The sequence below is a fragment of the Penicillium verrucosum genome (assembly GCF_028828655.1).
Source record: "Penicillium verrucosum strain IBT 35672 chromosome Unknown utg000001l_segment0_segment0, whole genome shotgun sequence".
Lineage (NCBI taxonomy): Eukaryota > Fungi > Ascomycota > Eurotiomycetes > Eurotiales > Aspergillaceae > Penicillium > Penicillium verrucosum.
In genome coordinates this window covers 13,057,020-13,076,620 of record NW_026643210.1, presented here as the reverse complement: position 1 = coordinate 13,076,620, position 19,601 = coordinate 13,057,020, and the positions used below count along the sequence as shown (strand labels likewise).

At 47.6% G+C, this 19,601-nt stretch overlaps 9 protein-coding genes across 9 annotated transcripts; 5 read left to right on the top strand and 4 right to left on the bottom strand.

Moving 5' to 3' along the window:
* Window positions 1-26: 26 nt before the first annotated feature.
* N7516_004798 (pyruvate kinase CDC19) lies at window positions 27-2,053 on the bottom strand (the record flags this gene model as incomplete). The annotated part of the gene is made up of 7 exons (XM_057217518.1): window positions 27-275; window positions 329-410; window positions 471-1,304; window positions 1,420-1,622; window positions 1,676-1,722; window positions 1,791-1,835; window positions 1,930-2,053. The coding sequence occupies 7 exons, from the start codon at window positions 2,051-2,053 to the stop codon at window positions 27-29; spliced, it is 1,584 nt and encodes a 527-aa protein (XP_057079401.1).
* Window positions 2,054-2,858: 805 nt separating this feature from the next.
* N7516_004797 (DUF1748 domain-containing protein) lies at window positions 2,859-3,399 on the top strand (the record flags this gene model as incomplete). The annotated part of the gene is made up of 4 exons (XM_057217517.1): window positions 2,859-2,861; window positions 2,953-2,992; window positions 3,053-3,095; window positions 3,264-3,399. 4 exons carry the CDS (start codon window positions 2,859-2,861, stop codon window positions 3,397-3,399), a joined length of 222 nt encoding a protein of 73 aa, XP_057079400.1.
* A 950-nt stretch (window positions 3,400-4,349) lies between these two features.
* On the bottom strand, window positions 4,350-5,358 carry N7516_004796 (uncharacterized protein; the record flags this gene model as incomplete). The annotated part of the gene is made up of 2 exons (XM_057217516.1): window positions 4,350-4,958; window positions 5,020-5,358. 2 exons carry the CDS (start codon window positions 5,356-5,358, stop codon window positions 4,350-4,352), a joined length of 948 nt encoding a protein of 315 aa, XP_057079399.1.
* Window positions 5,359-6,143: 785 nt separating this feature from the next.
* N7516_004795 (uncharacterized protein) lies at window positions 6,144-7,618 on the bottom strand (the record flags this gene model as incomplete). The annotated part of the gene is made up of 3 exons (XM_057217515.1): window positions 6,144-6,268; window positions 6,324-7,533; window positions 7,595-7,618. 3 exons carry the CDS (start codon window positions 7,616-7,618, stop codon window positions 6,144-6,146), a joined length of 1,359 nt encoding a protein of 452 aa, XP_057079398.1.
* A 1,353-nt stretch (window positions 7,619-8,971) lies between these two features.
* On the top strand, window positions 8,972-10,843 carry N7516_004794 (uncharacterized protein; the record flags this gene model as incomplete). Its single annotated transcript, XM_057217514.1, has 5 exons — window positions 8,972-9,034; window positions 9,091-9,185; window positions 9,248-9,859; window positions 9,915-10,250; window positions 10,306-10,843. The coding sequence occupies 5 exons, from the start codon at window positions 8,972-8,974 to the stop codon at window positions 10,841-10,843; spliced, it is 1,644 nt and encodes a 547-aa protein (XP_057079397.1).
* Window positions 10,844-12,111: 1,268 nt separating this feature from the next.
* Window positions 12,112-14,160, top strand: N7516_004793 (uncharacterized protein; the record flags this gene model as incomplete). Its single annotated transcript, XM_057217513.1, has 1 exon — window positions 12,112-14,160. One exon carries the CDS (start codon window positions 12,112-12,114, stop codon window positions 14,158-14,160), a length of 2,049 nt encoding a protein of 682 aa, XP_057079396.1.
* A 2,106-nt stretch (window positions 14,161-16,266) lies between these two features.
* N7516_004792 (serine hydrolase domain-containing protein) lies at window positions 16,267-16,916 on the top strand (the record flags this gene model as incomplete). The annotated part of the gene is made up of 2 exons (XM_057217512.1): window positions 16,267-16,492; window positions 16,549-16,916. 2 exons carry the CDS (start codon window positions 16,267-16,269, stop codon window positions 16,914-16,916), a joined length of 594 nt encoding a protein of 197 aa, XP_057079395.1.
* A 169-nt stretch (window positions 16,917-17,085) lies between these two features.
* Window positions 17,086-17,817, bottom strand: N7516_004791 (uncharacterized protein; the record flags this gene model as incomplete). The annotated part of the gene is made up of 1 exon (XM_057217511.1): window positions 17,086-17,817. The coding sequence occupies one exon, from the start codon at window positions 17,815-17,817 to the stop codon at window positions 17,086-17,088; it is 732 nt and encodes a 243-aa protein (XP_057079394.1).
* A 721-nt stretch (window positions 17,818-18,538) lies between these two features.
* Window positions 18,539-19,578, top strand: N7516_004790 (DUF1769 domain-containing protein; the record flags this gene model as incomplete). The annotated part of the gene is made up of 2 exons (XM_057217510.1): window positions 18,539-19,277; window positions 19,340-19,578. 2 exons carry the CDS (start codon window positions 18,539-18,541, stop codon window positions 19,576-19,578), a joined length of 978 nt encoding a protein of 325 aa, XP_057079393.1.
* Between the last annotated feature and the right edge of the window lie 23 nt (window positions 19,579-19,601).

Genomic DNA, 19,601 nt, shown 5'->3' with positions numbered 1-19,601 from the left:
AAGCTTATCTGATTGACTTTACAGATTTACTCCATGGCCAGACCGAGGTTCTCATCGGCGGGCACCACACGAACGGTGTTGGTGTGGCCCATACCGCCACGCCATCCCTGGACGCAGACAATAGGGTCGCCCTTGTTGATGATTCCGAGCTTGAGACCGTGGTTGATACCCCACTTGAGGCGACGGTCGACATCCTCCTGCCAGATCTTGACGTTGAAGTCGGGCTTGCTCTCGGGGAAGTAGAACGGCCAAACACCGCGGTACAGGTGGGAGTACTGGAAACTATTGTCAGCAAAGAACGGCATTCAAACGATCGAATTGGACTTACGCGGGCAGCGGTATCATTGCGAGTGACCATCAGGATGGGGCAGACGGGACGGTACTTGGACACAAGGCGGGCGGTTTTACCACTATGGATTTGTTAGTATGATCGTCATACAAAACGATAGAAATGGGTTTCCGGCACATACCTGGTGGTCAGAACAATGATGGCACCGGCGTTCAGCTCCAGACTGGCGCTGACAGCGGCCATGGCAACGGACTCGGAGGTCTCAGTGGGGCGAGGGGCGAGGTTGCGCAGCTCGTCGAAGACGTTGAAGTGAGGAATGGCAACCTCAGCCAGCAAGCAGGTCTCGGACATCATCTTAACGGCCTCGCAAGGGTAGTTACCCTTGGCGGTCTCACCAGACAGCATGACACAGTCGGCACCGTCGAGAACGGCGTTGGCGACATCGGAGACCTCAGCACGAGTGGGGCGGGGGTTGTATGTCATGGACTCCAGCATCTGAGTGGCACAGATAACGGGCTTGCCCTTGATGTTGCACTTGGCGATCATCATCTTCTGGGCAAGGAAGACCTTGGGGGCGGGGATCTCGATACCGAGGTCACCACGGGCGACCATAACACCGTCGGTCTCAGCGAGAATCTCATCGAAGTTGTTGACACCCTGCTGGTTCTCAATCTTGGCGATGATCTGAATCTCCTTGCCGTCCTCGCCAAGGATGGAACGGATGTGCTTGATGTCGCTGCCGCGACGGATAAATGAGGCAAACACCATGTCGACCTTGTTCTTAACACCGAATCGCAAATCGGCAATATCCTTCTCCGAGAGAGCGGGGAGGTCTACATCAGTGCCGGGCAGGTTGACACCCTTGCGGGATGAGATGTTGCCGTCGTTCAGGCACTTGACCTTAAGGGTCTGCTCATCAACAACCTCAATCACCTCGAAGGACAGAATGCCATCGTCGACGTAAATGAGCTTGCCAGGAGTGATCACATTGGTGATGTTCTTGTAGTCCAAGTACCTGTCGTCAAACACTTGTCAGCCCACGTCACATGTCAAACTCGTTCAGCCACGCAGATACATGGAACGAATGTCGATTAAAACAATCCAGTCTTCGGCAATGATAATGTTCTTACATGTTCTTATCATCAGAAGCAGCGGCGTATGCCTCATCGGTGGTGATGTTGAGCACGGTGCCCTGCTTGATGGGGAAGTCCTTGTCACCGACGGTGTTACCGGTACGGATCTCGGGGCCCTTGGTGTCGAGCGCAATAGCGAGAGGGCGTCCGACCTGGAGACGGGCAGCCTCGCGAGCGTTGTCAATGACGGATTGGTGGTACTACAGACAAAGTCAGTGAAAGTCTTCATCAGATGTTGGTTGGAGATACTGACCTCGTATGATCCGTGGGAGAAGTTCATGCGAACAACGTTAAGACCGACTATGGCCAATGTCAGTCTAACTACCCAACAAAGCTGCTCATTTCCATCGGAAACTTCATTTCCATACCTGTGCGGAGAGCATTGATCTTCTCGGCGGAGTTCGTCTTGGGACCTGATCGATTGCCTGTTAGTATTCGGTCTTTTTTTCTCCATTGCAACTTCTTCGACAGGATCAATCTGAAGAGTTTATTATCGGTCTTACATACCAATGGTACAAATGATGGAGGTGCGGCGGAAGTTCTTCGCAGGCACCATCTCGGTGTTGAGCTTGGAGTGCCACTCCAGCTTCATGCGGTTGCTCAGGTGGTCAAGGGAGTTGGTGGCCGCCATTTTGATATGATCAACAATTGTTGAATTAGTTTAGAAAGGGTAAGGGAGTTCTGATCAATTGAGAATCAGAGAGGATGGTAGAAGAGAAAGGTGAGAGAGATGGAGGGGGAAGAGAAAACGGATGGGTGCGGGGCGGGAGGGAAAATGTTGGCCGCCGGTGTGAGTATTGGTTCCATCCATCTTGACACTTTTTTTTTTTTTTTTTTATCTTACTATTGACACCAGACAATATCTATATCAAATTAATCTACGAGTTCTATGAAATATGAGCATCTGCCTGGTATTCTTTCTTTCTCTTTAGCTACCTATATTTTTCATTTACTGAGCTGGAGTTGTCGGCATAGGCGGCATAAATAGTGTAGGCAGAAAAAAAATATATCAACTCCAGACTGGGTTGACCGCAAAAAAGCGGAGGATTGCCCCGTGCTGGCCTACGCGCTGTAGATTGGAGTCCTTCGTATCGCATAAATGTGACAAATACAGACACCCAATTGATCGAGCCCCAGCTCAGAGATCCCCCGGGGCCCAGAGGGCGAAAGGGGATTTCGGTGGGAGGAGCATGCTTATCGATAGACTGAATCTGGGCTAGGCAGCCTGAACAGCCCCAGCCACATTGTAGATTATGTCAGGCACCCAATTTCACCAGCCTCATCTCCAGCCACTCTAGAGACGTCATGTGAATTTACACGTGACCACTCTTTAGGCGGTCTCCATGGCAGCTTGGGTCTCCTCTTACTTTTGTCTCCCAAGCTTTTTGGTGACCGGTTACTTAATATCCACAGTTTGATACCTTCTACTTGGCATCATGGTAAGAGACCCTTGCTGGTTGATCTCGGACAGCCGAGGTTCCCAGAACATAGAGCATGCCATGACTGACTTGGATGTTCGCTGCAATCTAGTTCGGCCGTATTACCCACTACGCATTTGATGCGGTCCTCTGTGAGTTCTAAGTCTCTACTGTGCCTAGGAATGCAAACTAACCAGTTCCTTGAACTTCAGTCTCCGCCTTCCTGGCAGGTGTTAAGCGCTCCACGGGCCTAACGTAAATACACCCCTACCCCTCACGATCCTCTTCTTCCGAGCTATGATTTATTCTGCTTGTTGCTCGTCTTGGGCGCCCTCGATATGCATGGGAGAACTGTTCGCTAACTCTGTTACCCTTCGCGCACCCCCGTTGGGTCGTGTGTGCGTGGGACTTTCCTAGCCCCAGCCTCAATTCAGACAAGATCACAGAAAACAAAGACGTCAAGAAATGGGTTGACAGCTACCTTGGTGTTGGCGAGTGGATGATGGACCAGTCCGTGGCTGTCATGGGCTCGTCTGCCTGGTTTGAACGACGCCGGTGATTGGCGCTGCCATACTCCAACACGGGAAGACGATCGGCGATCCCTTTGTCTTGATTTGAGACTTTCGGCCATTTGATGATGTGTCTATGATAGCGGACTCTCAAGTGATACGCATTGAAACTTTCGGGGGCGCATAAATCGCCGCGGCACTGGACTGGCGGCATGGGCCTTGGTCTCGACACTTGGCCCTATGGCAATATGTTACAATATCAGTACGTACAACATACAGATTGAGTCTGTGTTGTGGACGGTGTCTCTTTTCAAACCATCCAGCCGCCCCAAGTATATGCTTCAAGGCTGGAATGACGAATGATGACCAATTCTTACCTGCGCTCCAGCCTCCACTTTCGACCGATGCTTTTAAGGTTGTGGCGTCTTGGCTTTTTCGATACCTTTTGTCTTTCTGCCTGTTCTATATCACCACACAAATTCAGCCATGGGGTTAGCAGACAATCTTTCGCATATTCTCCTCGTAGATATAAACACAATTCATAAGCACGCCAAGATCTTTGTTACCAACAGCGTGCAATCCGGGTAACCTGAGATCATTCTTTTGGTGCATACCTAGGCCTGGGTCGGTATTGAATGCCTGAGACTAAGGGTGTTGATTTCTTGACTCTCTGTCGGAAAATTCCCCAGCTGACGAGCTTCGGCTCAGACATCATCGTACACTATACAGCGTGCCAAGCCCCCCGAGAAGACCTGTAGACCTGTTGAGCATTGTCCAATATTGCACCTTGATAATTTCCCTCTGTCGCCGTAGAATAAGTTTATAGAAAGGTAAGAAGTATATGGCAGAACAAGAAGGTCTAAAAATGTCATTTATGGCTATCTTAAGTTATGTTATGGGAAAGAGAGCAAATGAGTCTTCAGACAAAAAAAGAGACGCAGTCAAAGGACTCTCTCTTACCACTTGGCAACGAAGGCTCCTGAAACCTCGCAAGATCAACTCAATGCGTGTCTTGCTCTTCATGGACGTCCGTTAGCGTGTCGATGTAGCGGCAATCTCGGACCGCACGTTCAGCTATGGCTAGATATCTTTTCTCAATCTTACCCCAGTCCCATGTCTTCATAAACCGGACTCCTTCTTCAACTCTTTTCTGGTAGTCCTCGTCGCTCTCCGGGTCTTTGAGATAGGTGCATATGATCGTATTACCCGGTCCGTCCTTGAGAACATAAGCAGAAATAAAACCCCCAAGGTTCTTTTCAACCCGAGCTCTGTTACTGTCACCAATGGAGAGTTGTAGAAGATGACGTATCAAGGACGATATGTAATGAGAAGGCTTAGGGGTGAGAAGGTTGAGCTCATGGGCAAATGTCGAGGGCACCTCAACAGTTTCCTCAAGGGTGAACCCAACCAATGATAGAGGGAGAAGATGTGCACGCGTCCAGCCCTGGCCATCAAGGTCGTGCATCAAAGTTTGGGTTTCCCAGGGTCCAGGGTATGCAGAGTATCCAGGCCACTTTTGGACTGGGATAAGAAGGCGAGCATAGTTGTTCTCGAGCAGCACCTGTGAGGCAAACAACAATTGTTCATCAGGCACAACCCACTCCACAAGCTGGTGAAATGTTTAACAAAAGATTCGACCAAAGCGATAAAGAGAAAGTTTCCCCACTCACAATCAGAACTTCTCCATATCCGTATCTGTAAAGAACCTGGTTCCCATACTCCACAACCGAGATAGAGTTGTCGATGAGCGCTTTCAAGGCTTCTCTCATCACGGGACTGTGGAACTGCTGGCCGTGCGGCTCAACAAGTTGTGCGACTGGTTTCTCGATCTGACCTAATTCTCCCAAGAGGCCTAGGCTAGGCTGAGAAAATGAATTCGGTTCGATGATAGGGAATGTAGGAAGAGGGGTTAATGGTCTTTCGGTCTCATTGGGAGGTGTTCGCATTGCCTCGATGGCCGGCGAGGCCGGAAGGAGGACTGCGATCCCTTCGGTCTCCTCAGTCTCCATGACTTATGATCTGTAATTGCAAACGGTAATTGCAAAGAAGTGGCACTCGAGAGAATCAGAGACTGTGTTGCTTGTTATCACAAGGCTGGAGCGTAGTGGAAAGAGACAAGATAGAGTGGCAGGAATAAGACCTGGGGTTGGGGTGATGGAATGAATGGTGTGTAAAGTAGCATTTGTCTAATCTCACGACTATTCCCTTCTCTTCCTCACTTCTGAACCGAACTACGATCTTGTTGGTTTGTTTGCCTTCCTCCTCTTCCTCCACCTCATTTCTTTCAATATCAGATCACTTCTTTTCTTCTCCTTCTCTTCTCTTCCTCCTCACCAACCACTATGAAGCATTCCTTCCTTCTTCCAATTTCTCTTTCTTCCTCCTAAATAACTGCTATCTCTTCACTATCTCTTGCTTTTTCCTCGACAAGCGCTATCTGAACTATCCTCGCCTCTTTCGTTCTTCTTTTTGGAACAACCATCACCATTTCGCTCAACTCAAGTGAATCCAACCACCTATATGCGACTTCAGCAAGCCTTTCAAGGACTCTACAATCTCCGTATGTATGTACCATGGGGATCTTTCGACTCGAAGTAGTGCAATATGGCAATATGATCCGGAGTACAAAGGGCTTGCTGGGAGCTCTCCCAAAATATCAAAACTCAATGCAACATAAACAATAAGTACAACATAAATGCAACATGAGCACACAGGGGTATGTAACGAAGCTTTTTCCTAGAAAAGAATTAAAAATGAAACGAGAACCACAAAACCACAGAACCATGCCAGTCAACTATGGACTATCCAGTAGAGCGTCGAGGTCCACACGGCGGAAATAGGAGACATGACCCATTTCCTTCCAGTAATGAGCCATGTGGTCAGAAGAAATGAGGATCAGTTGGGAGTCAATGTAGGTATCTGTCGAATGACATGTTAGAAAGGATCACTTTGATTCATTTAGAAGGCAGCTTACCATCACGGAACCCAAGTCCAGCTACATGACCGCGACAACGCACAATTCGAGCGCCGACAAAAGGCTCTTCTGTCCCGACGCCAACCAAGCCTTTGGAGCCAATATCTTGGGCAGCAAACGACAACTGGCCACGAGGAACATTATGGTCACCTGTCAGCTTGACAGCCTGCAACGGACCTTGCTGTCCAATAACCTCCTGGTTGTCATGTTCGACCTCATCCTGGGCGTCTGTTATCTGCGATTCGTTTTCATCACCAGGTGCCGGAACCGTCGTCTCTTTTTGGAGAACAAGCAGGAATTCACACCCATGGGTTGAGTAGTCTCCAACCCAAATTCCCTGGTAGGGTTTATCTGTAGTGGGGGTGTAAAGGACAGGGTCGAGAGTTGAAAAAGTTACACACACTTGTGGCAACATAAGCTCTGGGCTTGCCCACCTCCTGAGACGGAAAAACGATTCTGACAATTCCGACAAAGGGCTCAGTATTGTCGGGGGTGGAATCCTCAAAGCACGAACTGTGTGCCCATTGGCCGGGATAGTTGGTGGTGGCCAAAGCAAAGAAGGATCGACCCAAGGTACTCGGAGGCTAAATTCAGCGCACACCGAGAGCGAATTGTAGATATTCTCCGCATCCGAGGCCATGGACATGTGTCGTTCCTCTGCTGAATAAAAGCTTTGGATTGGGGCAGTTCGCGAGGATGGATCAGGGTCGTTGAGAAGCAAGATAGGACCACGCAGTGCCAGATGTACATTTGGTTCGAAGGACTGTATAATAACTTCTGGGTGTGATGTCCATATTTGAAACTGAGGAGTGCCACGTTCTGCGAGGACCGTGTGTGCTTCAATCACACCACGGCGATCATCATATCGAGCTATGATAAGCATCCCCGTGTTTTCATTGTCTGCGAACCAGATCTTATGCTGAGGAATGAACCAGTAAGGGTGATATGCAAGATAGAGACGACGAAATGACCCAAAGGGACCTGGGCTCCGGATAGGCGTAGGCAGTCTCTTGTTCACCAGGTTAGCCCATAGCAAGTCATCCGATGCATGAACGGCGAGGGTCCGGCAAGTGGAACCGAGGCAGGTGAGATCTACAGCTGAGAGATAAGACGCAATATGTTGAACGATCTCAGCGGGTAATTTCCCAAGGAATGATAATTGATTTGCGGGTGGAGAAAGCTGATCGTCGGGGCCATCGTTGCTTTGTTCCTGCGACATCAAAATGTGAGTATAAGGCCACAGTAATTTTATTGGCAATAATTAGACATACACGGATAAATTGGGTGGTAGTCATTTTTCTTTCAACGCACTGAGAGTTGTAAGAGATACGTGACAGGGTTGAGCCTCTTCGTGTCGAAAATGACATCACTGGGAGATCAGGGGAGGGGGAAATGTTGTATGTAGGTCTGGAGTCACACGGAGGTGAGAAGGGGAATAAGATCAAGCAGAAAAGTGGTTTAGTCCGACTAATATTGCCGACAATGCCAACATTGGAGGAATATTGCAGGGTTTCGGTTGAGAGCTGTCCATTTGGAGCTCATAATGTATCCCTTGTGGCAGTGTAGGGTAGCTCTGATATGTACAAGTGCTTGACAATATCCAGTTCCCAATCTCCTTCCAGGCAGCTAAGTATCTGTATATGAATAAATCGTTAAGCTTGAACATACCTAGGTCTACTATTATTGACATACCTCGATAAGTATAAACTTAAATGATGAAGTCACCTGATTGCCCAAAGAAGCATCTTGTTTACCATTGCCGGAATAGGCAATATGAATCTACCTAGGTAGACACACATCTAGGCGCCTATTGCCTCTAGAGCCCCACCTTGTTTGCTTATTTCTTAACTTATGTTCTATAAGAACGGACTTTTTTGGTAGTCTTTTCAGATGTGAAGGCGGTAAAAAGCATAGACTGTTTTTTCCATCCATAACCAGGGATGTAATTCTTTTTACAAGCCTATTTTTGCCGTAAGTGCCTATATAATGAGTAATATCTAATCTCCATACAAAGTAAGGGCTACAACTCTAAGTCACATCAACTCTCGGGGAGAGTGTAAACCTCCGCGAGGCGTATCTATAAGGACTGAGGCGGCCAGCAGAGAATTGAACAAATCTCGTGGGCCACTAAAAGGCCGCAGAAACATCATGAGTGGCATGATATCATTATGTTCAACAAAAGTCCCGGTGAAGTTGGCTTCAGCCTTTTTTCCCTCCCGATTTCTATCTCGTTTTGAATGGCGATTGACAAGATAATTACCTGTATAGGTACCTACAACATACCTAGGTACTCTCGTAAACTTCAGCTCCCACTGCTGACAGACATGAACGAAGCCTGAAGTGGATCTCGGGATCTTCGGGATCATCCAAGATTCCGTTAGCTGAATCTCTCTCTACAACGTGATTAGTCCATTTCCCCTACTGCCCCACCGCTATGCAAGTGAGCGCCCCTCAGTTAAGCTAAACACTCTACTTGGGCATTGCCCGGCGGGCCTTTCCTGTACGGAGTACTCCCGTACAATATACTCCGTACATATGTATGAAGATCATTCCACTGCAACCTTGGTCTACCACGTGACTATCAATTTATCGATCCAGGTAAGCCGAGGATAAATCCTGCACTTCATCTATTCCCTTCTACGTTAGCAATGGCCCCTCTCATCTTGCATAGTCAACCATTTGGTGAGCGCATCCCACCAAATAAGCGCCATGTAAGATGTTGATTCATATATCCTAACATGAACATTTGCTCACGTTAAAGCGACAGTCAATTATTCCTTCCTTACCAACCTGGGAATCTGTAGGCGGTTTGGGAAGGGGAGAAGACTGGGTGTTGCTCAAAGTCAAATCCGGATACCCACGGTAACATTCAAGAGCAGCTTTTCTTTTCCACAAGGTTGGGTCAATGATTTAATAAGTATTAGATTCTGCCTAAACGAAAATGTTAAGCAATTGAACCGCATTGTTCTTACCCGATTAAACCTCTCTGAAAGCGGTGGCATGACAAGTGCCGTATTCGTCTCTGCACAAAGCGCAACTCGGTGTGCGGCTGATTTGAACAAAGTGACATCTTCCTGCATAGAGTTCTCAATTGTTCATTTTTTTCAAGCCGGCGAGGCATCAACTGAAACCCAATGGGCACAGTTCTATGCAGTAATTTATCCGGTCGACCTTTTTGACGTGGTGTTTAGCTACTGGCGTGATAGTGGCGATGGTATCTCGACTCGTCACGCAAACTTCTGCTTACGACGGTTCAATTATCTTCAATCTAAGTCAACCAACCAGGCATTCTGCACATTGCCAACCGACCCCATTGAAATGCTTAATGAACACACCATTGGACTAAGCACGTCGGGAATCATCGAGAGAGATTTCATCAGATCAAATATAGCTAGGTTGGTCCAATCCGAGAAACCTGGCCAGCGCCGTGTTTCTTTAGAGGATATCTTCCTACATCCAGGAGGAATGGCCGCCATCAATTCTGTGGCACGGGCACTAGTTGGCCTTGGGATCGATTCGGGTATTGTTGGTTTTGGGTATGTCGTCCAACAAGATTCGGGTTGGTATTCGATCATCTAACAGAACTTATAGTTACCTTTATGGAGAGACCGCTATGGTTCTCAAGCGCCACTGGTTAGATTTCAAACTATATTCTCATGCCACTTCGGAGGGGCTTGACGAACTAGAAGCGTCACTCCAATCCGGGGCATGTGTTAATGCCTTGTGGACCGATCTTCCTGGCAATCCGACCCTAGTCACGCCTGATATGCATCGTCTTAGACGGCTTGCTGATGAATACGACTTTCTAATCATCTGTGATGAGACTGTTGGCACATTCATCAACACAGACCTTCTGCCCTACGTTGATGTTCTCGTGACTAGCCTGACGAAAATTTACAGTGGATTTTCTGATGTACTGGCAGGCAGGTACGACTCACAGTATATGGCTTATCTTTCATGGATTGTAACTAACTTAAATCAGTGTGGTCGTTTATCCTGGGTCATCTCGTTACGTCCAACTTCGCGATCAGCTTGCCATTTCCTATGAAGAAAAGCTTTTCCCTCTCAACATTGCAGTCCTACGTCGAAACTCTCGTCATTTCTCTGAGCGTGTAAAAGTCACAAACCACAACGCTAAGGCCCTTGCAGAGCGACTTGCAGCTCATTCTTTGGTGGAACGAATCAACTATCCCTCATTTACCACACCAGACATATATGAGCGCTATCGCCGACGTGGAGGGGGATATGGCCATCTCATGTGTGTCATTTTCAAAGAACCGGCCAATGCCGTTCTTTTTTATAATGCACTAGATGTTTGCAAAGGTCCTAGCTTTGGAACTGCTTTCACTCTAACAATTCCATTTTCACAACTTTTGACACTTGCAGAGCAAGCTGCACTGGATGCTCATGGCATTCCAAGCCACTCAATCAGAATCAGCGTGGGAATGGAAGACTTGGATATAATATTGAGGAAGATTTCAGATGCACTAGAGACGGTTGAGAAATTTGCAGGCGGGTAGGTATACACAGACATTGAATCATCGATTGTTTAGAACCTTAAGTATGCGTTGTGGTAGTGTGGAGTAGCTTTGGTCTATTCATTTCATTTCAAAACACAATTGCGAACAGACCTGACGACATCGACGATTTGAATTCTTCCTTCTTCAACTACCTTCTTTACAATTCAATTGAATATAATTCAATTCACATTCACTTCACTTTCACTTCACATTCACTTCACTTTCACTTCACTTTCACTTCACTTTAAAAGTCCCTATACCTATATAGTAAATCCTATATTATACGTATTATGATAGAAGGTTTCTTCCGTCTAAGAAAGGAGTAAGATCCGATTGTTATATACGATAATACTGCTAGGCATACTACTAAAGAGTACCTAGGTATGGGCCGGCCCCCGGGCTGAGGGTTGGGCTTTGGGCCTAACCTTCGAAGCCCCACCCAACCCACAGCCTATTAATGGGGGCCCATAAGGCATAACTACGGTCTTGGCATACATAAAATAGCTGATTAAAGTTTTTTTTTTTTGCGTATGTTACGGCCTATGCTCCGTATATACTACCGGCCTGTAAATATACAATGCTAATCTCGGGGGCCCAAGGCTGTAAAGCAGACAAACGTAGCAAACAATTACTGAGTACTCATCCTCAGCAGCGTACATCAGGGAGGAAGAGGAAGCATGCTGATTTTGGTAATAACAAAGAATGTAAGGGCCGTTGTTGTAAGTACTTGATTGAACATAGTAACTAACTATAGACTTAAAGGAATTATCACGTGTAGCCTTCCAAGGTTACGTTCTGCTATCACCTGATCGCCTAAAGAAGTATCTTGTTTACTATTTCCGGAATAGGAAATATGAATATAGGAACGCGTCTAAGCGCCTGTTACCTATAGAGCCCCACTTTGTTTGTTTACTTCTTATTTTGTGATGTATAGAATTCTCTTTATAATCCTATCCCTGTACACTTTTATTTTGTTGAACGTTTCTTTGTTTTGGCTTTGATTACTCCAATATACTCCCTTTTCCAATATGGACATCACTCGCTCGGGAAGGAAACGGAAGAGCTCTCTCTCAAATTCAAGAAGCCAGTCACCAGTCTCACGCCGAACTAGACAAAGCTTGGCAGCGGTACCAGAAGATGCCGGTCTCAACCAACAGCAAAAAACAGTATCTGTTACACCCAAGAAATCAAGAAAAAGAGTTCGGTTTTCCGACCCAGGTCCTCGGTTATTACATGAAGACAATGGGTCAACCGGCCTGACTCCAGCGATGCGTCGAACATCGTTCGAGGCAGGTTCTGGGGATCGCACACCTAGCCGCAAATCCCGACGCAGGTCTGCCCCAACACCACGCTTCCAGCGGTCGTATGACCCGGAGGAGCCATTTGATGAAGCGTGCACCGAGCGAAGGATCCAATTTACTCCGCTGCGCCAAATCCTGGATACACGAACCCAGAGAAGAATTAGGCGAATCGGGTTGAGTGATGAAATCAATCACATTGAGCGCGAAAAGCGGGAGACGCGGAACATGGAAAAGACCATGCGAGCTTTGCTTCAGGAGCGGGACTCCCTAAAAGATGAACTTAGGGTCATGAGACGAGGTGAAACGGGCTTTGATTACCAAAGTTCAGTGGCTGAGTCCTATTGGGTGACACCAGACACACCGAGATCTTGCGAAGAAGAATCAGTGGTTTCTAATCGCAGTCTGGATGATACCACTCTATTTTCGAACGGTGACGGAGAGACGTTCATGTTCAGTGACAGTGCTGTCGTTGTGTCCAGCTCCCCCGATTTCCGTAGTACTCGGAATCATAACCCACCTGGCACTGACAGCTTGATGCTATTCGACGAACCCCAAACGCCAATTCGCGCCACCCAAACGCAAACTCCAGTCAATACGGAAAAATCTGATATTCACTCCCTGACCCTTGACCTGGAAACTGCCAGGCAAGAGAAGAACAACTTGTTCGATGCGTGTCGATCACGAATCTCAGGGTTCAATGACCCTACCATCAATGGCCTTTTCCGTCAGTCCTCCCCACCATCGAACTTCTTCGAGAATATCATGGAGATATTGGAAAATGCTCTATCCCGCGCTTCGGATGCTGCCGAAGCTCTTGAAGAAATCAGCCAACAATTCTCCGGCTTAGGATTCTCTGGGGACGGTGTGGAGGATGTCATATCCGATATGCGGAGCCACTTCCGCTCAGCTCGTCTTGAGCTTGAGCGTGCGCTCCCTGGTGAAACTGCTAACGTCAGTCTTGAGGACGGCAAGGCGACCCTAAGTGCGCTGGTGAAACGCGTTGAGTCACTGGCAAAAGATCTGGGGACGGAGCGCCACTACCATCACGGCTCTCTCAGCCGGGAAAAGGCTCTCCGAGGGCAATTCGATGCTTTACTACGCCGATACGAGACAGCTGCAAGTAAAATTGATAGTCTCGAGGATTCGATCGCATCTTCGGCGAGCGATATGCTCCACACACGGATGCGAATGCAAGACCTCGAGCGCGAAGGCCAAGAACAGGCCGTTGGGATTGACAGATTAAGCACAGCACTCGACAAGTATCATCATGAAGTGAAGGGTCTCGAAAGTCTTATCGACAATCTTGAAAAGGAGAACACGGCTACAAAGGAGGACTATACCCGACAGATATCAAAGCTCAAGAAACAAGTTGCCCACGAACACTCGAAACGCTGTTCGGCTGAGGCTACTGCTTCCGAGTCGGAGTCTCGCATCCAAGAACTGGAGAAAACAGTTGAACACAATCGCATTCGGGCTTGCGACTTGACGGCTCAGGTGGAGCTTTTGGAAAAGGAATATCAAAGAGCGGTCGAGATCCTTGAACAAAATGCCAGTGAGCTTCAAACGCACGAAGCAGAGACTGGGACTCTAAATGTTCGAATCTCAGACCTCAGCACATCATTGCATGGAGCCAAATGTGAAATGCAGCGTCTTCAAGATGTCAACACCGGCCTTGAGGAACAGCTTCAGCTAGAAGTCGAAGCTCGAAATGAACTCTTGGACAAGTGGGCCGCAGATCAAGTCCGGTCGTTCGCCCACATGAAGGAGACTATTAACTCAGAACGTCGCAGAGCCAAAGTTCGTGCGGCCAATTGGGAATTGAAGTCGGATGATCTCATGTCAGATGGTACTACAATAGGTACTGGGAGTGAACCCATTACTCCCGTTAGCGCCCGGTATGTTGATGTCGAATTCGGCCGTGGCAAGGACAGGAGGCGTCTGGATAGCGTCGAAATATCGGCCGAGGGACTGGAGAATGACATTTTAGATGCCGTTCCCGCGTCAGATTTGGCTTAGTTTGTGTACACGATGTCGATCTTTTTTATTTATTTACTTTTGTATCTCTATTTTGGCTCTCGTTTCCACATTTTATTACATATATATTCCTCGGCATCTGAACTATCTCCAGACGTTATAGCGGCCAAATGTTCCAAGGTTTCTCTTTTGCGGGGAGTCTACACCCATGTCGGGATAGCCCGAAGGGTTATATGTGGAGCGTTAGCCTCTAGGGTTGATGTTATCTAGAAATAATGAAACAGTTACCTATCTAGGTAGGTACTATGCTGAGTTACATTTAATCTAGACAATCTGCAGAAGCCAGCTCTTATATAATTACAGGCTGGAAGCCATAGAAGACTCCCATGCCTCCCCGTACCATGCTCACTCCACGATGAGACTCAAATCTTCAGCCATTCACCTCATTACAAGCTACGGCTCGCTTTGCAGTCACAGACCGCAAGCTCAAACATGGTTCTCCCGAATCAGTGGGGCTTGTCACCGAGCCTCTTCAACAACTACATACCTACCTAGGTAGGTACCGCTGAACCTGAGTCAGTACAACCATCCACCACTTCACCTTGATCATCCATCTACTTCAATCATCCATCTACTTCAACCATCCACTTCGACCATCCATCCACCTCGATCAATCATCCACTTCAATCATCCACTTCGATCATCCACTTCGATCATCCATCTACCTCGACCATCCATCTACCTCGGTCAACCACTTCACTCACGACCAGTCTAACCGTGGCGGGCTTCGGCTTCAGGACAATCGGCAGACTGGTCACAACCACTTCAATCATCCACCTCGCCTATCCATCTACCTCAATCATCCACCTTAATCATCCACCTTAATCATCCATCCACCTCGATCATCCCCTTCAATTAACAATATCCCCTAGTCTAACAATAGAGGGCTTTAGGTTCAAAACGATCGGCAGACTAGTCACAAACACGATCATCCATCTCGATCCTCCACCTCGATCATCCGCCTTAGTTAACAATATCCACTGGTCTGACCGTGCGGGCTTCGGCTTCAGGACAATCGGCAGAGTAGTCACAACCACTTCAATCGTCCACCTCGATCATCCCCTTCAATTAACAGTATCCACCAGTCTGACCGTGGCGGGCATTGGCTTCAGGACAATCGGCAGACTAGGGAAAATCACTTCGATCACCCCCTCGGTACCGTCCTCGATTATCAAAATCCACCAGTCTAACCGTGGCGGGCTTCGGCTTCAGGACAATCGGCAGACTGGTCATAACCACCTCGATCATCCACTTCAGTTAACGATATCCACTGGTCTGGCCGTGGCGAGCTCCGGCTTCAGGACAATCGGCAGACTAGTCATAACTACCTCGATCAATCATCCACCTCGATCAATCATCCACCTCAATCAACCATCCACTCCAATCAACCATCCATCCACTCCAATCATCCACCTCAATCAACCATCCACTTCAATCAACCATCCACCTCAATCAACCATCCACCTCAATCAACCGTCCACCTCAATCAACCGTCCACTTCAATCAACCGTCCACTTCAATCAACCATCCACTCCAATCAACCATCCACTCCAATCAACCATCCACTCCAATCAACCATCCACTCCAATCAACCATCCACCTCAATCAACCATCCACCTCAATCAACCATCCACCTCAATCAACCATCCACCTCAATCAACCATCCACCTCAATCAACCGTCCACTTCAATCAACCGTCCACTCCAATCAACCGTCCACTCCAATCAACCGTCCACTCCAATCAACCATCCACTCCAATCAACCATCCACTCCAATCAACCATCCACTCCAATCAACCATCCACTTCAATCAACCATCCACTTCAATCATTCAATTCAATCACAACCAGTCTAACCGTGGCGGGCTTTGCCTTCAGGACAGTCGGCACTATTTCTACCAATTACGGAGCGCCTACGAACAATGCAATCCACCCCATCCAGCCAGGAGGCTCCGTCGTCATCGGTCACAAGTCCACCATTGTGAGAACCTTCGCTTTCGGACATACGAGTCTTGCTTTATACAGACTCTAATGGCACATTGCTCCCTTCCACGGAATGGGCCCCTTCCAAAGTGGATACAATTTACGATATGACCAGTCTGACCAATGTGTTCACTACGGTAGCCGCATTGCGGGCCATTGATGAGGGCAAATTAAGCTTGCACAAGAACGTTGCGTCCTACCTTCCCGAGTTCGCTGCGAATGGGAAGAGCAACATCACTGTCTTGGTGCTATTGACCCATACATGTGGCTTTGGTCCAGACCCTCTGCCCGGGCTGTATGAAGCACTTTACAAGACCATGCAGCAACGCGTCCGTGCTATCATCTAGCATAAGCTCAAAATGTTCCTGGGTCTACATACACCTACTCAGATCTGAACTTCATGAACCTGCGCTTCTTGTTGGAGAAGGTCACCAAGACACCATTTGAGGAGTCTGTCCATTCATTTACCCGCGATCTCGGCATGGCAAGCACCTTTTTCAACAAGGGAAACAACCAGTCCCCCTCATTCTATCATTACACGCGCATGGCGCCGACAGAGTATCAGATCGATGTTATGGGAGAAGCTGAGCTCAAACCTCCCCAGCCAGTACGAGGAACCGTGCACGACGAAAATGCCTGGGTCGGAACTGGGCGAGTAACAATATTGTTCGGGAGGCGATATGCTATTGAGTTGCCCACTCGCTTGGCCGCGATGTTTCCTTTCCATGATGCTTTGGTTGGGAGATATTTTGTTTGACTACCTAGATGGATTGGAGCGCGCTGGAAAGCAATATTTATACAGTTCAAGCATGTATTATGGAGTAATGACTATGTCATAAACATTATAAATCAAATGGTATATCTCCCTATGCGCAAAACAAAAACTAAACTCCCAAACAACCCAGACAAACCAAGCATTGCGAAGCCTACTCGCCAGTCATGCCTTTGGGCTGAGGCTCAATATGCTGTTTGTGCCCCGGTCGAGCAATGATAGCCCCAAAGAAATTGAAAATGTTGTTACAGCGAAGCATCATGCAATAGAACAAGGTAATCCCCGTAACCATGATCTCCTCCTGTGCAGCTCTATCATCTGCCTTAGGGCCCATGAACTCGATCTTGCCAATTTTGGTGACACCCCAAGCATTGGCAGAGAATTTTGCCACGGGCATTTGCTGATCATCGACACAGACAAAGTACCAGGTCTTGAACCCACAATCGCTGGTCCATGTCATTGTGACTGGGGATTCGGTGTCAGAGAAGTTGAGTGAGCGGTGGGTATAGACCGTCCTCCAGCGTTTCTGGGCTAGAAGGTGGGCCTTCTGTCCACGTAGTTCGTAGTCGGCATTGATGGATACCGCATTGAGCTTGCCAATTCCGATGACTTCTTCATCGGAGGCTTTTTTGAAAACCATGTTGGCTACGAGACTGAATGGGGAATAATGGATGGTGTATAAGGTGTCTGATGGATTGTTGACATCGGAGACAATGCCCTTCCACTTCTTCCATGTAAAATCGACTGTAAAAGCAGTACTCTTGGAGGCAGTTTGGGTGTATTGGGGAATATCGGATGAAGTCATATTGTTTGAGTTGGCTGTCAAGAATGGATTCTTGGAAGTAGAAGATGGTTGGATGGGTTGGGGGATAACGGCTGAAGACATTGTGTTTGTTTTAGCAATATTTGATAGTTGAGTTGAGTCTCTGGAATGAATTAATCCCATTAGAAGAGAAATTCGACTACTTTATATAGCTCATCAGCCTCATCTCACCAGGTGCCCAGAGGCGCAGGGTCTTGGCAACTCCACTCATTTAGGGTTCACTGCACTAACCTCTTTGGGTGCCATGTACCGCTCCAGCCAATCAGGTTCGAGATTGGGGGTTTTTTTTTTTTCCGGTGGATGTGTGATATCATTCCCCAACTTGGATTTGGGGGCTGAGAGTGTCTGGATCTACAAAGTACAGAGTACTTGGATAGAATCAATAAATAAAAATCCTTGTGGAGATAACGCTATTCGTATATTCACAGCGCTGCGTTGGCCGTTCTCCTCATTCGTGGAAGACGCATGCTATCTGACCTAGATCAGCGCACTTGAAACCCTTGGAACAGTAAATCGCAACACTGATAATTCTGCCATACATTATCCAGAGTTCTTCAATACCAAAGAGGTTGTTGGTTATTTATTGTTTTATTGCTATTTGAGCATTGTTGTGTTGAGTACCAAATTGTCACTGCTTATCCCGAGGTCATTACTTGATTGCCTTCTAGAACGATGACGTTGTTGGGCGTCAAACTTATAAAATTAGACTTCTAGCAATAGCTTATTAAACAATATATTATTTTCCACCAAGTCTCATCAACTCGCTCTACTACCCTCTCTGAACATGGTTAGCCAGGATACCAGCGTAAACAAACGCCGGTTGAAGGTAACGGCAGGCGCCGACTACAACCTCAAGGCTCATCAAGCGGTACCTGTAAATGGCGAGACAATACGAATCGAGAACGAGCATGCTATTGTGAGTCTCTGTGTACGGATTCAAGACTACACAGGTAACATCCCTTCTCGTCTATTCAGTCAGGGAGCGAAGCTCATCAATCAAATAGGCTATCCCGAAAATTCACCATCTACAAGCCCATATTTCAACCATCCCCTACATGAAAAAGATCTATATTCCATATGCTTCTCAATAATATTCAAGGAGCGAGTGAATGGTAACAACCTCGTCTTTGGCAATGACTTCGATCACCCCATCCGCGACATGCTGCCCCCAGGATTCAATGCAGCGCTACGGATGGTCAAGTGGACACTCGATCCCGGCCTAGACGGCGATGTCTACGCTGACAATCCGTACCTATACAGCCCGGCATTGGCATCGTGGGACCAGTTCCGGATTGGAGATAAGATGAAGAAATCAGACGAGGTGCCAACGCTCCATGATGAGATAATTGAAGAAGGTTCTTATAGCGAAGATTCTGCCAATGTGCGTCGGCAATTTAATATTCCCGACACTGTCGAAGGGCGCAGAAAGCATTTCCAGGATGAGGCGAATAGAAAGGTGTTTGACTTTGAACCTGGGAGGATGTACGTTGCTGATTTCGGAAATCCTTATTTGGCATTCAATGGTGAGTGAAATGCGGGTTTGCTGCTCTTTGGATTGGGTTCGTCGGCTCATCGATCGCAATAGATTTCTCTGTCCGGCTTCCTGGATTCGATCTACATATCATGAAGTACGTGGATGAGACGAACCATGAGCTGCGGTATACGCTCAAGGATGTTTCAAACGGACGGGTATATCTTGCTGTGGTGTTCTCGGTGGTCTTAGGCGAAACGGAAGACAAAGATCATAACAAGAGTGAGCAACGTGACGAAAGTCTAGGGAAGTTTGACTGGGAGCCGGAGCCATCGTCTGGTGATGTTGAGTGATACATCTCTCGATTGAGCAGAGT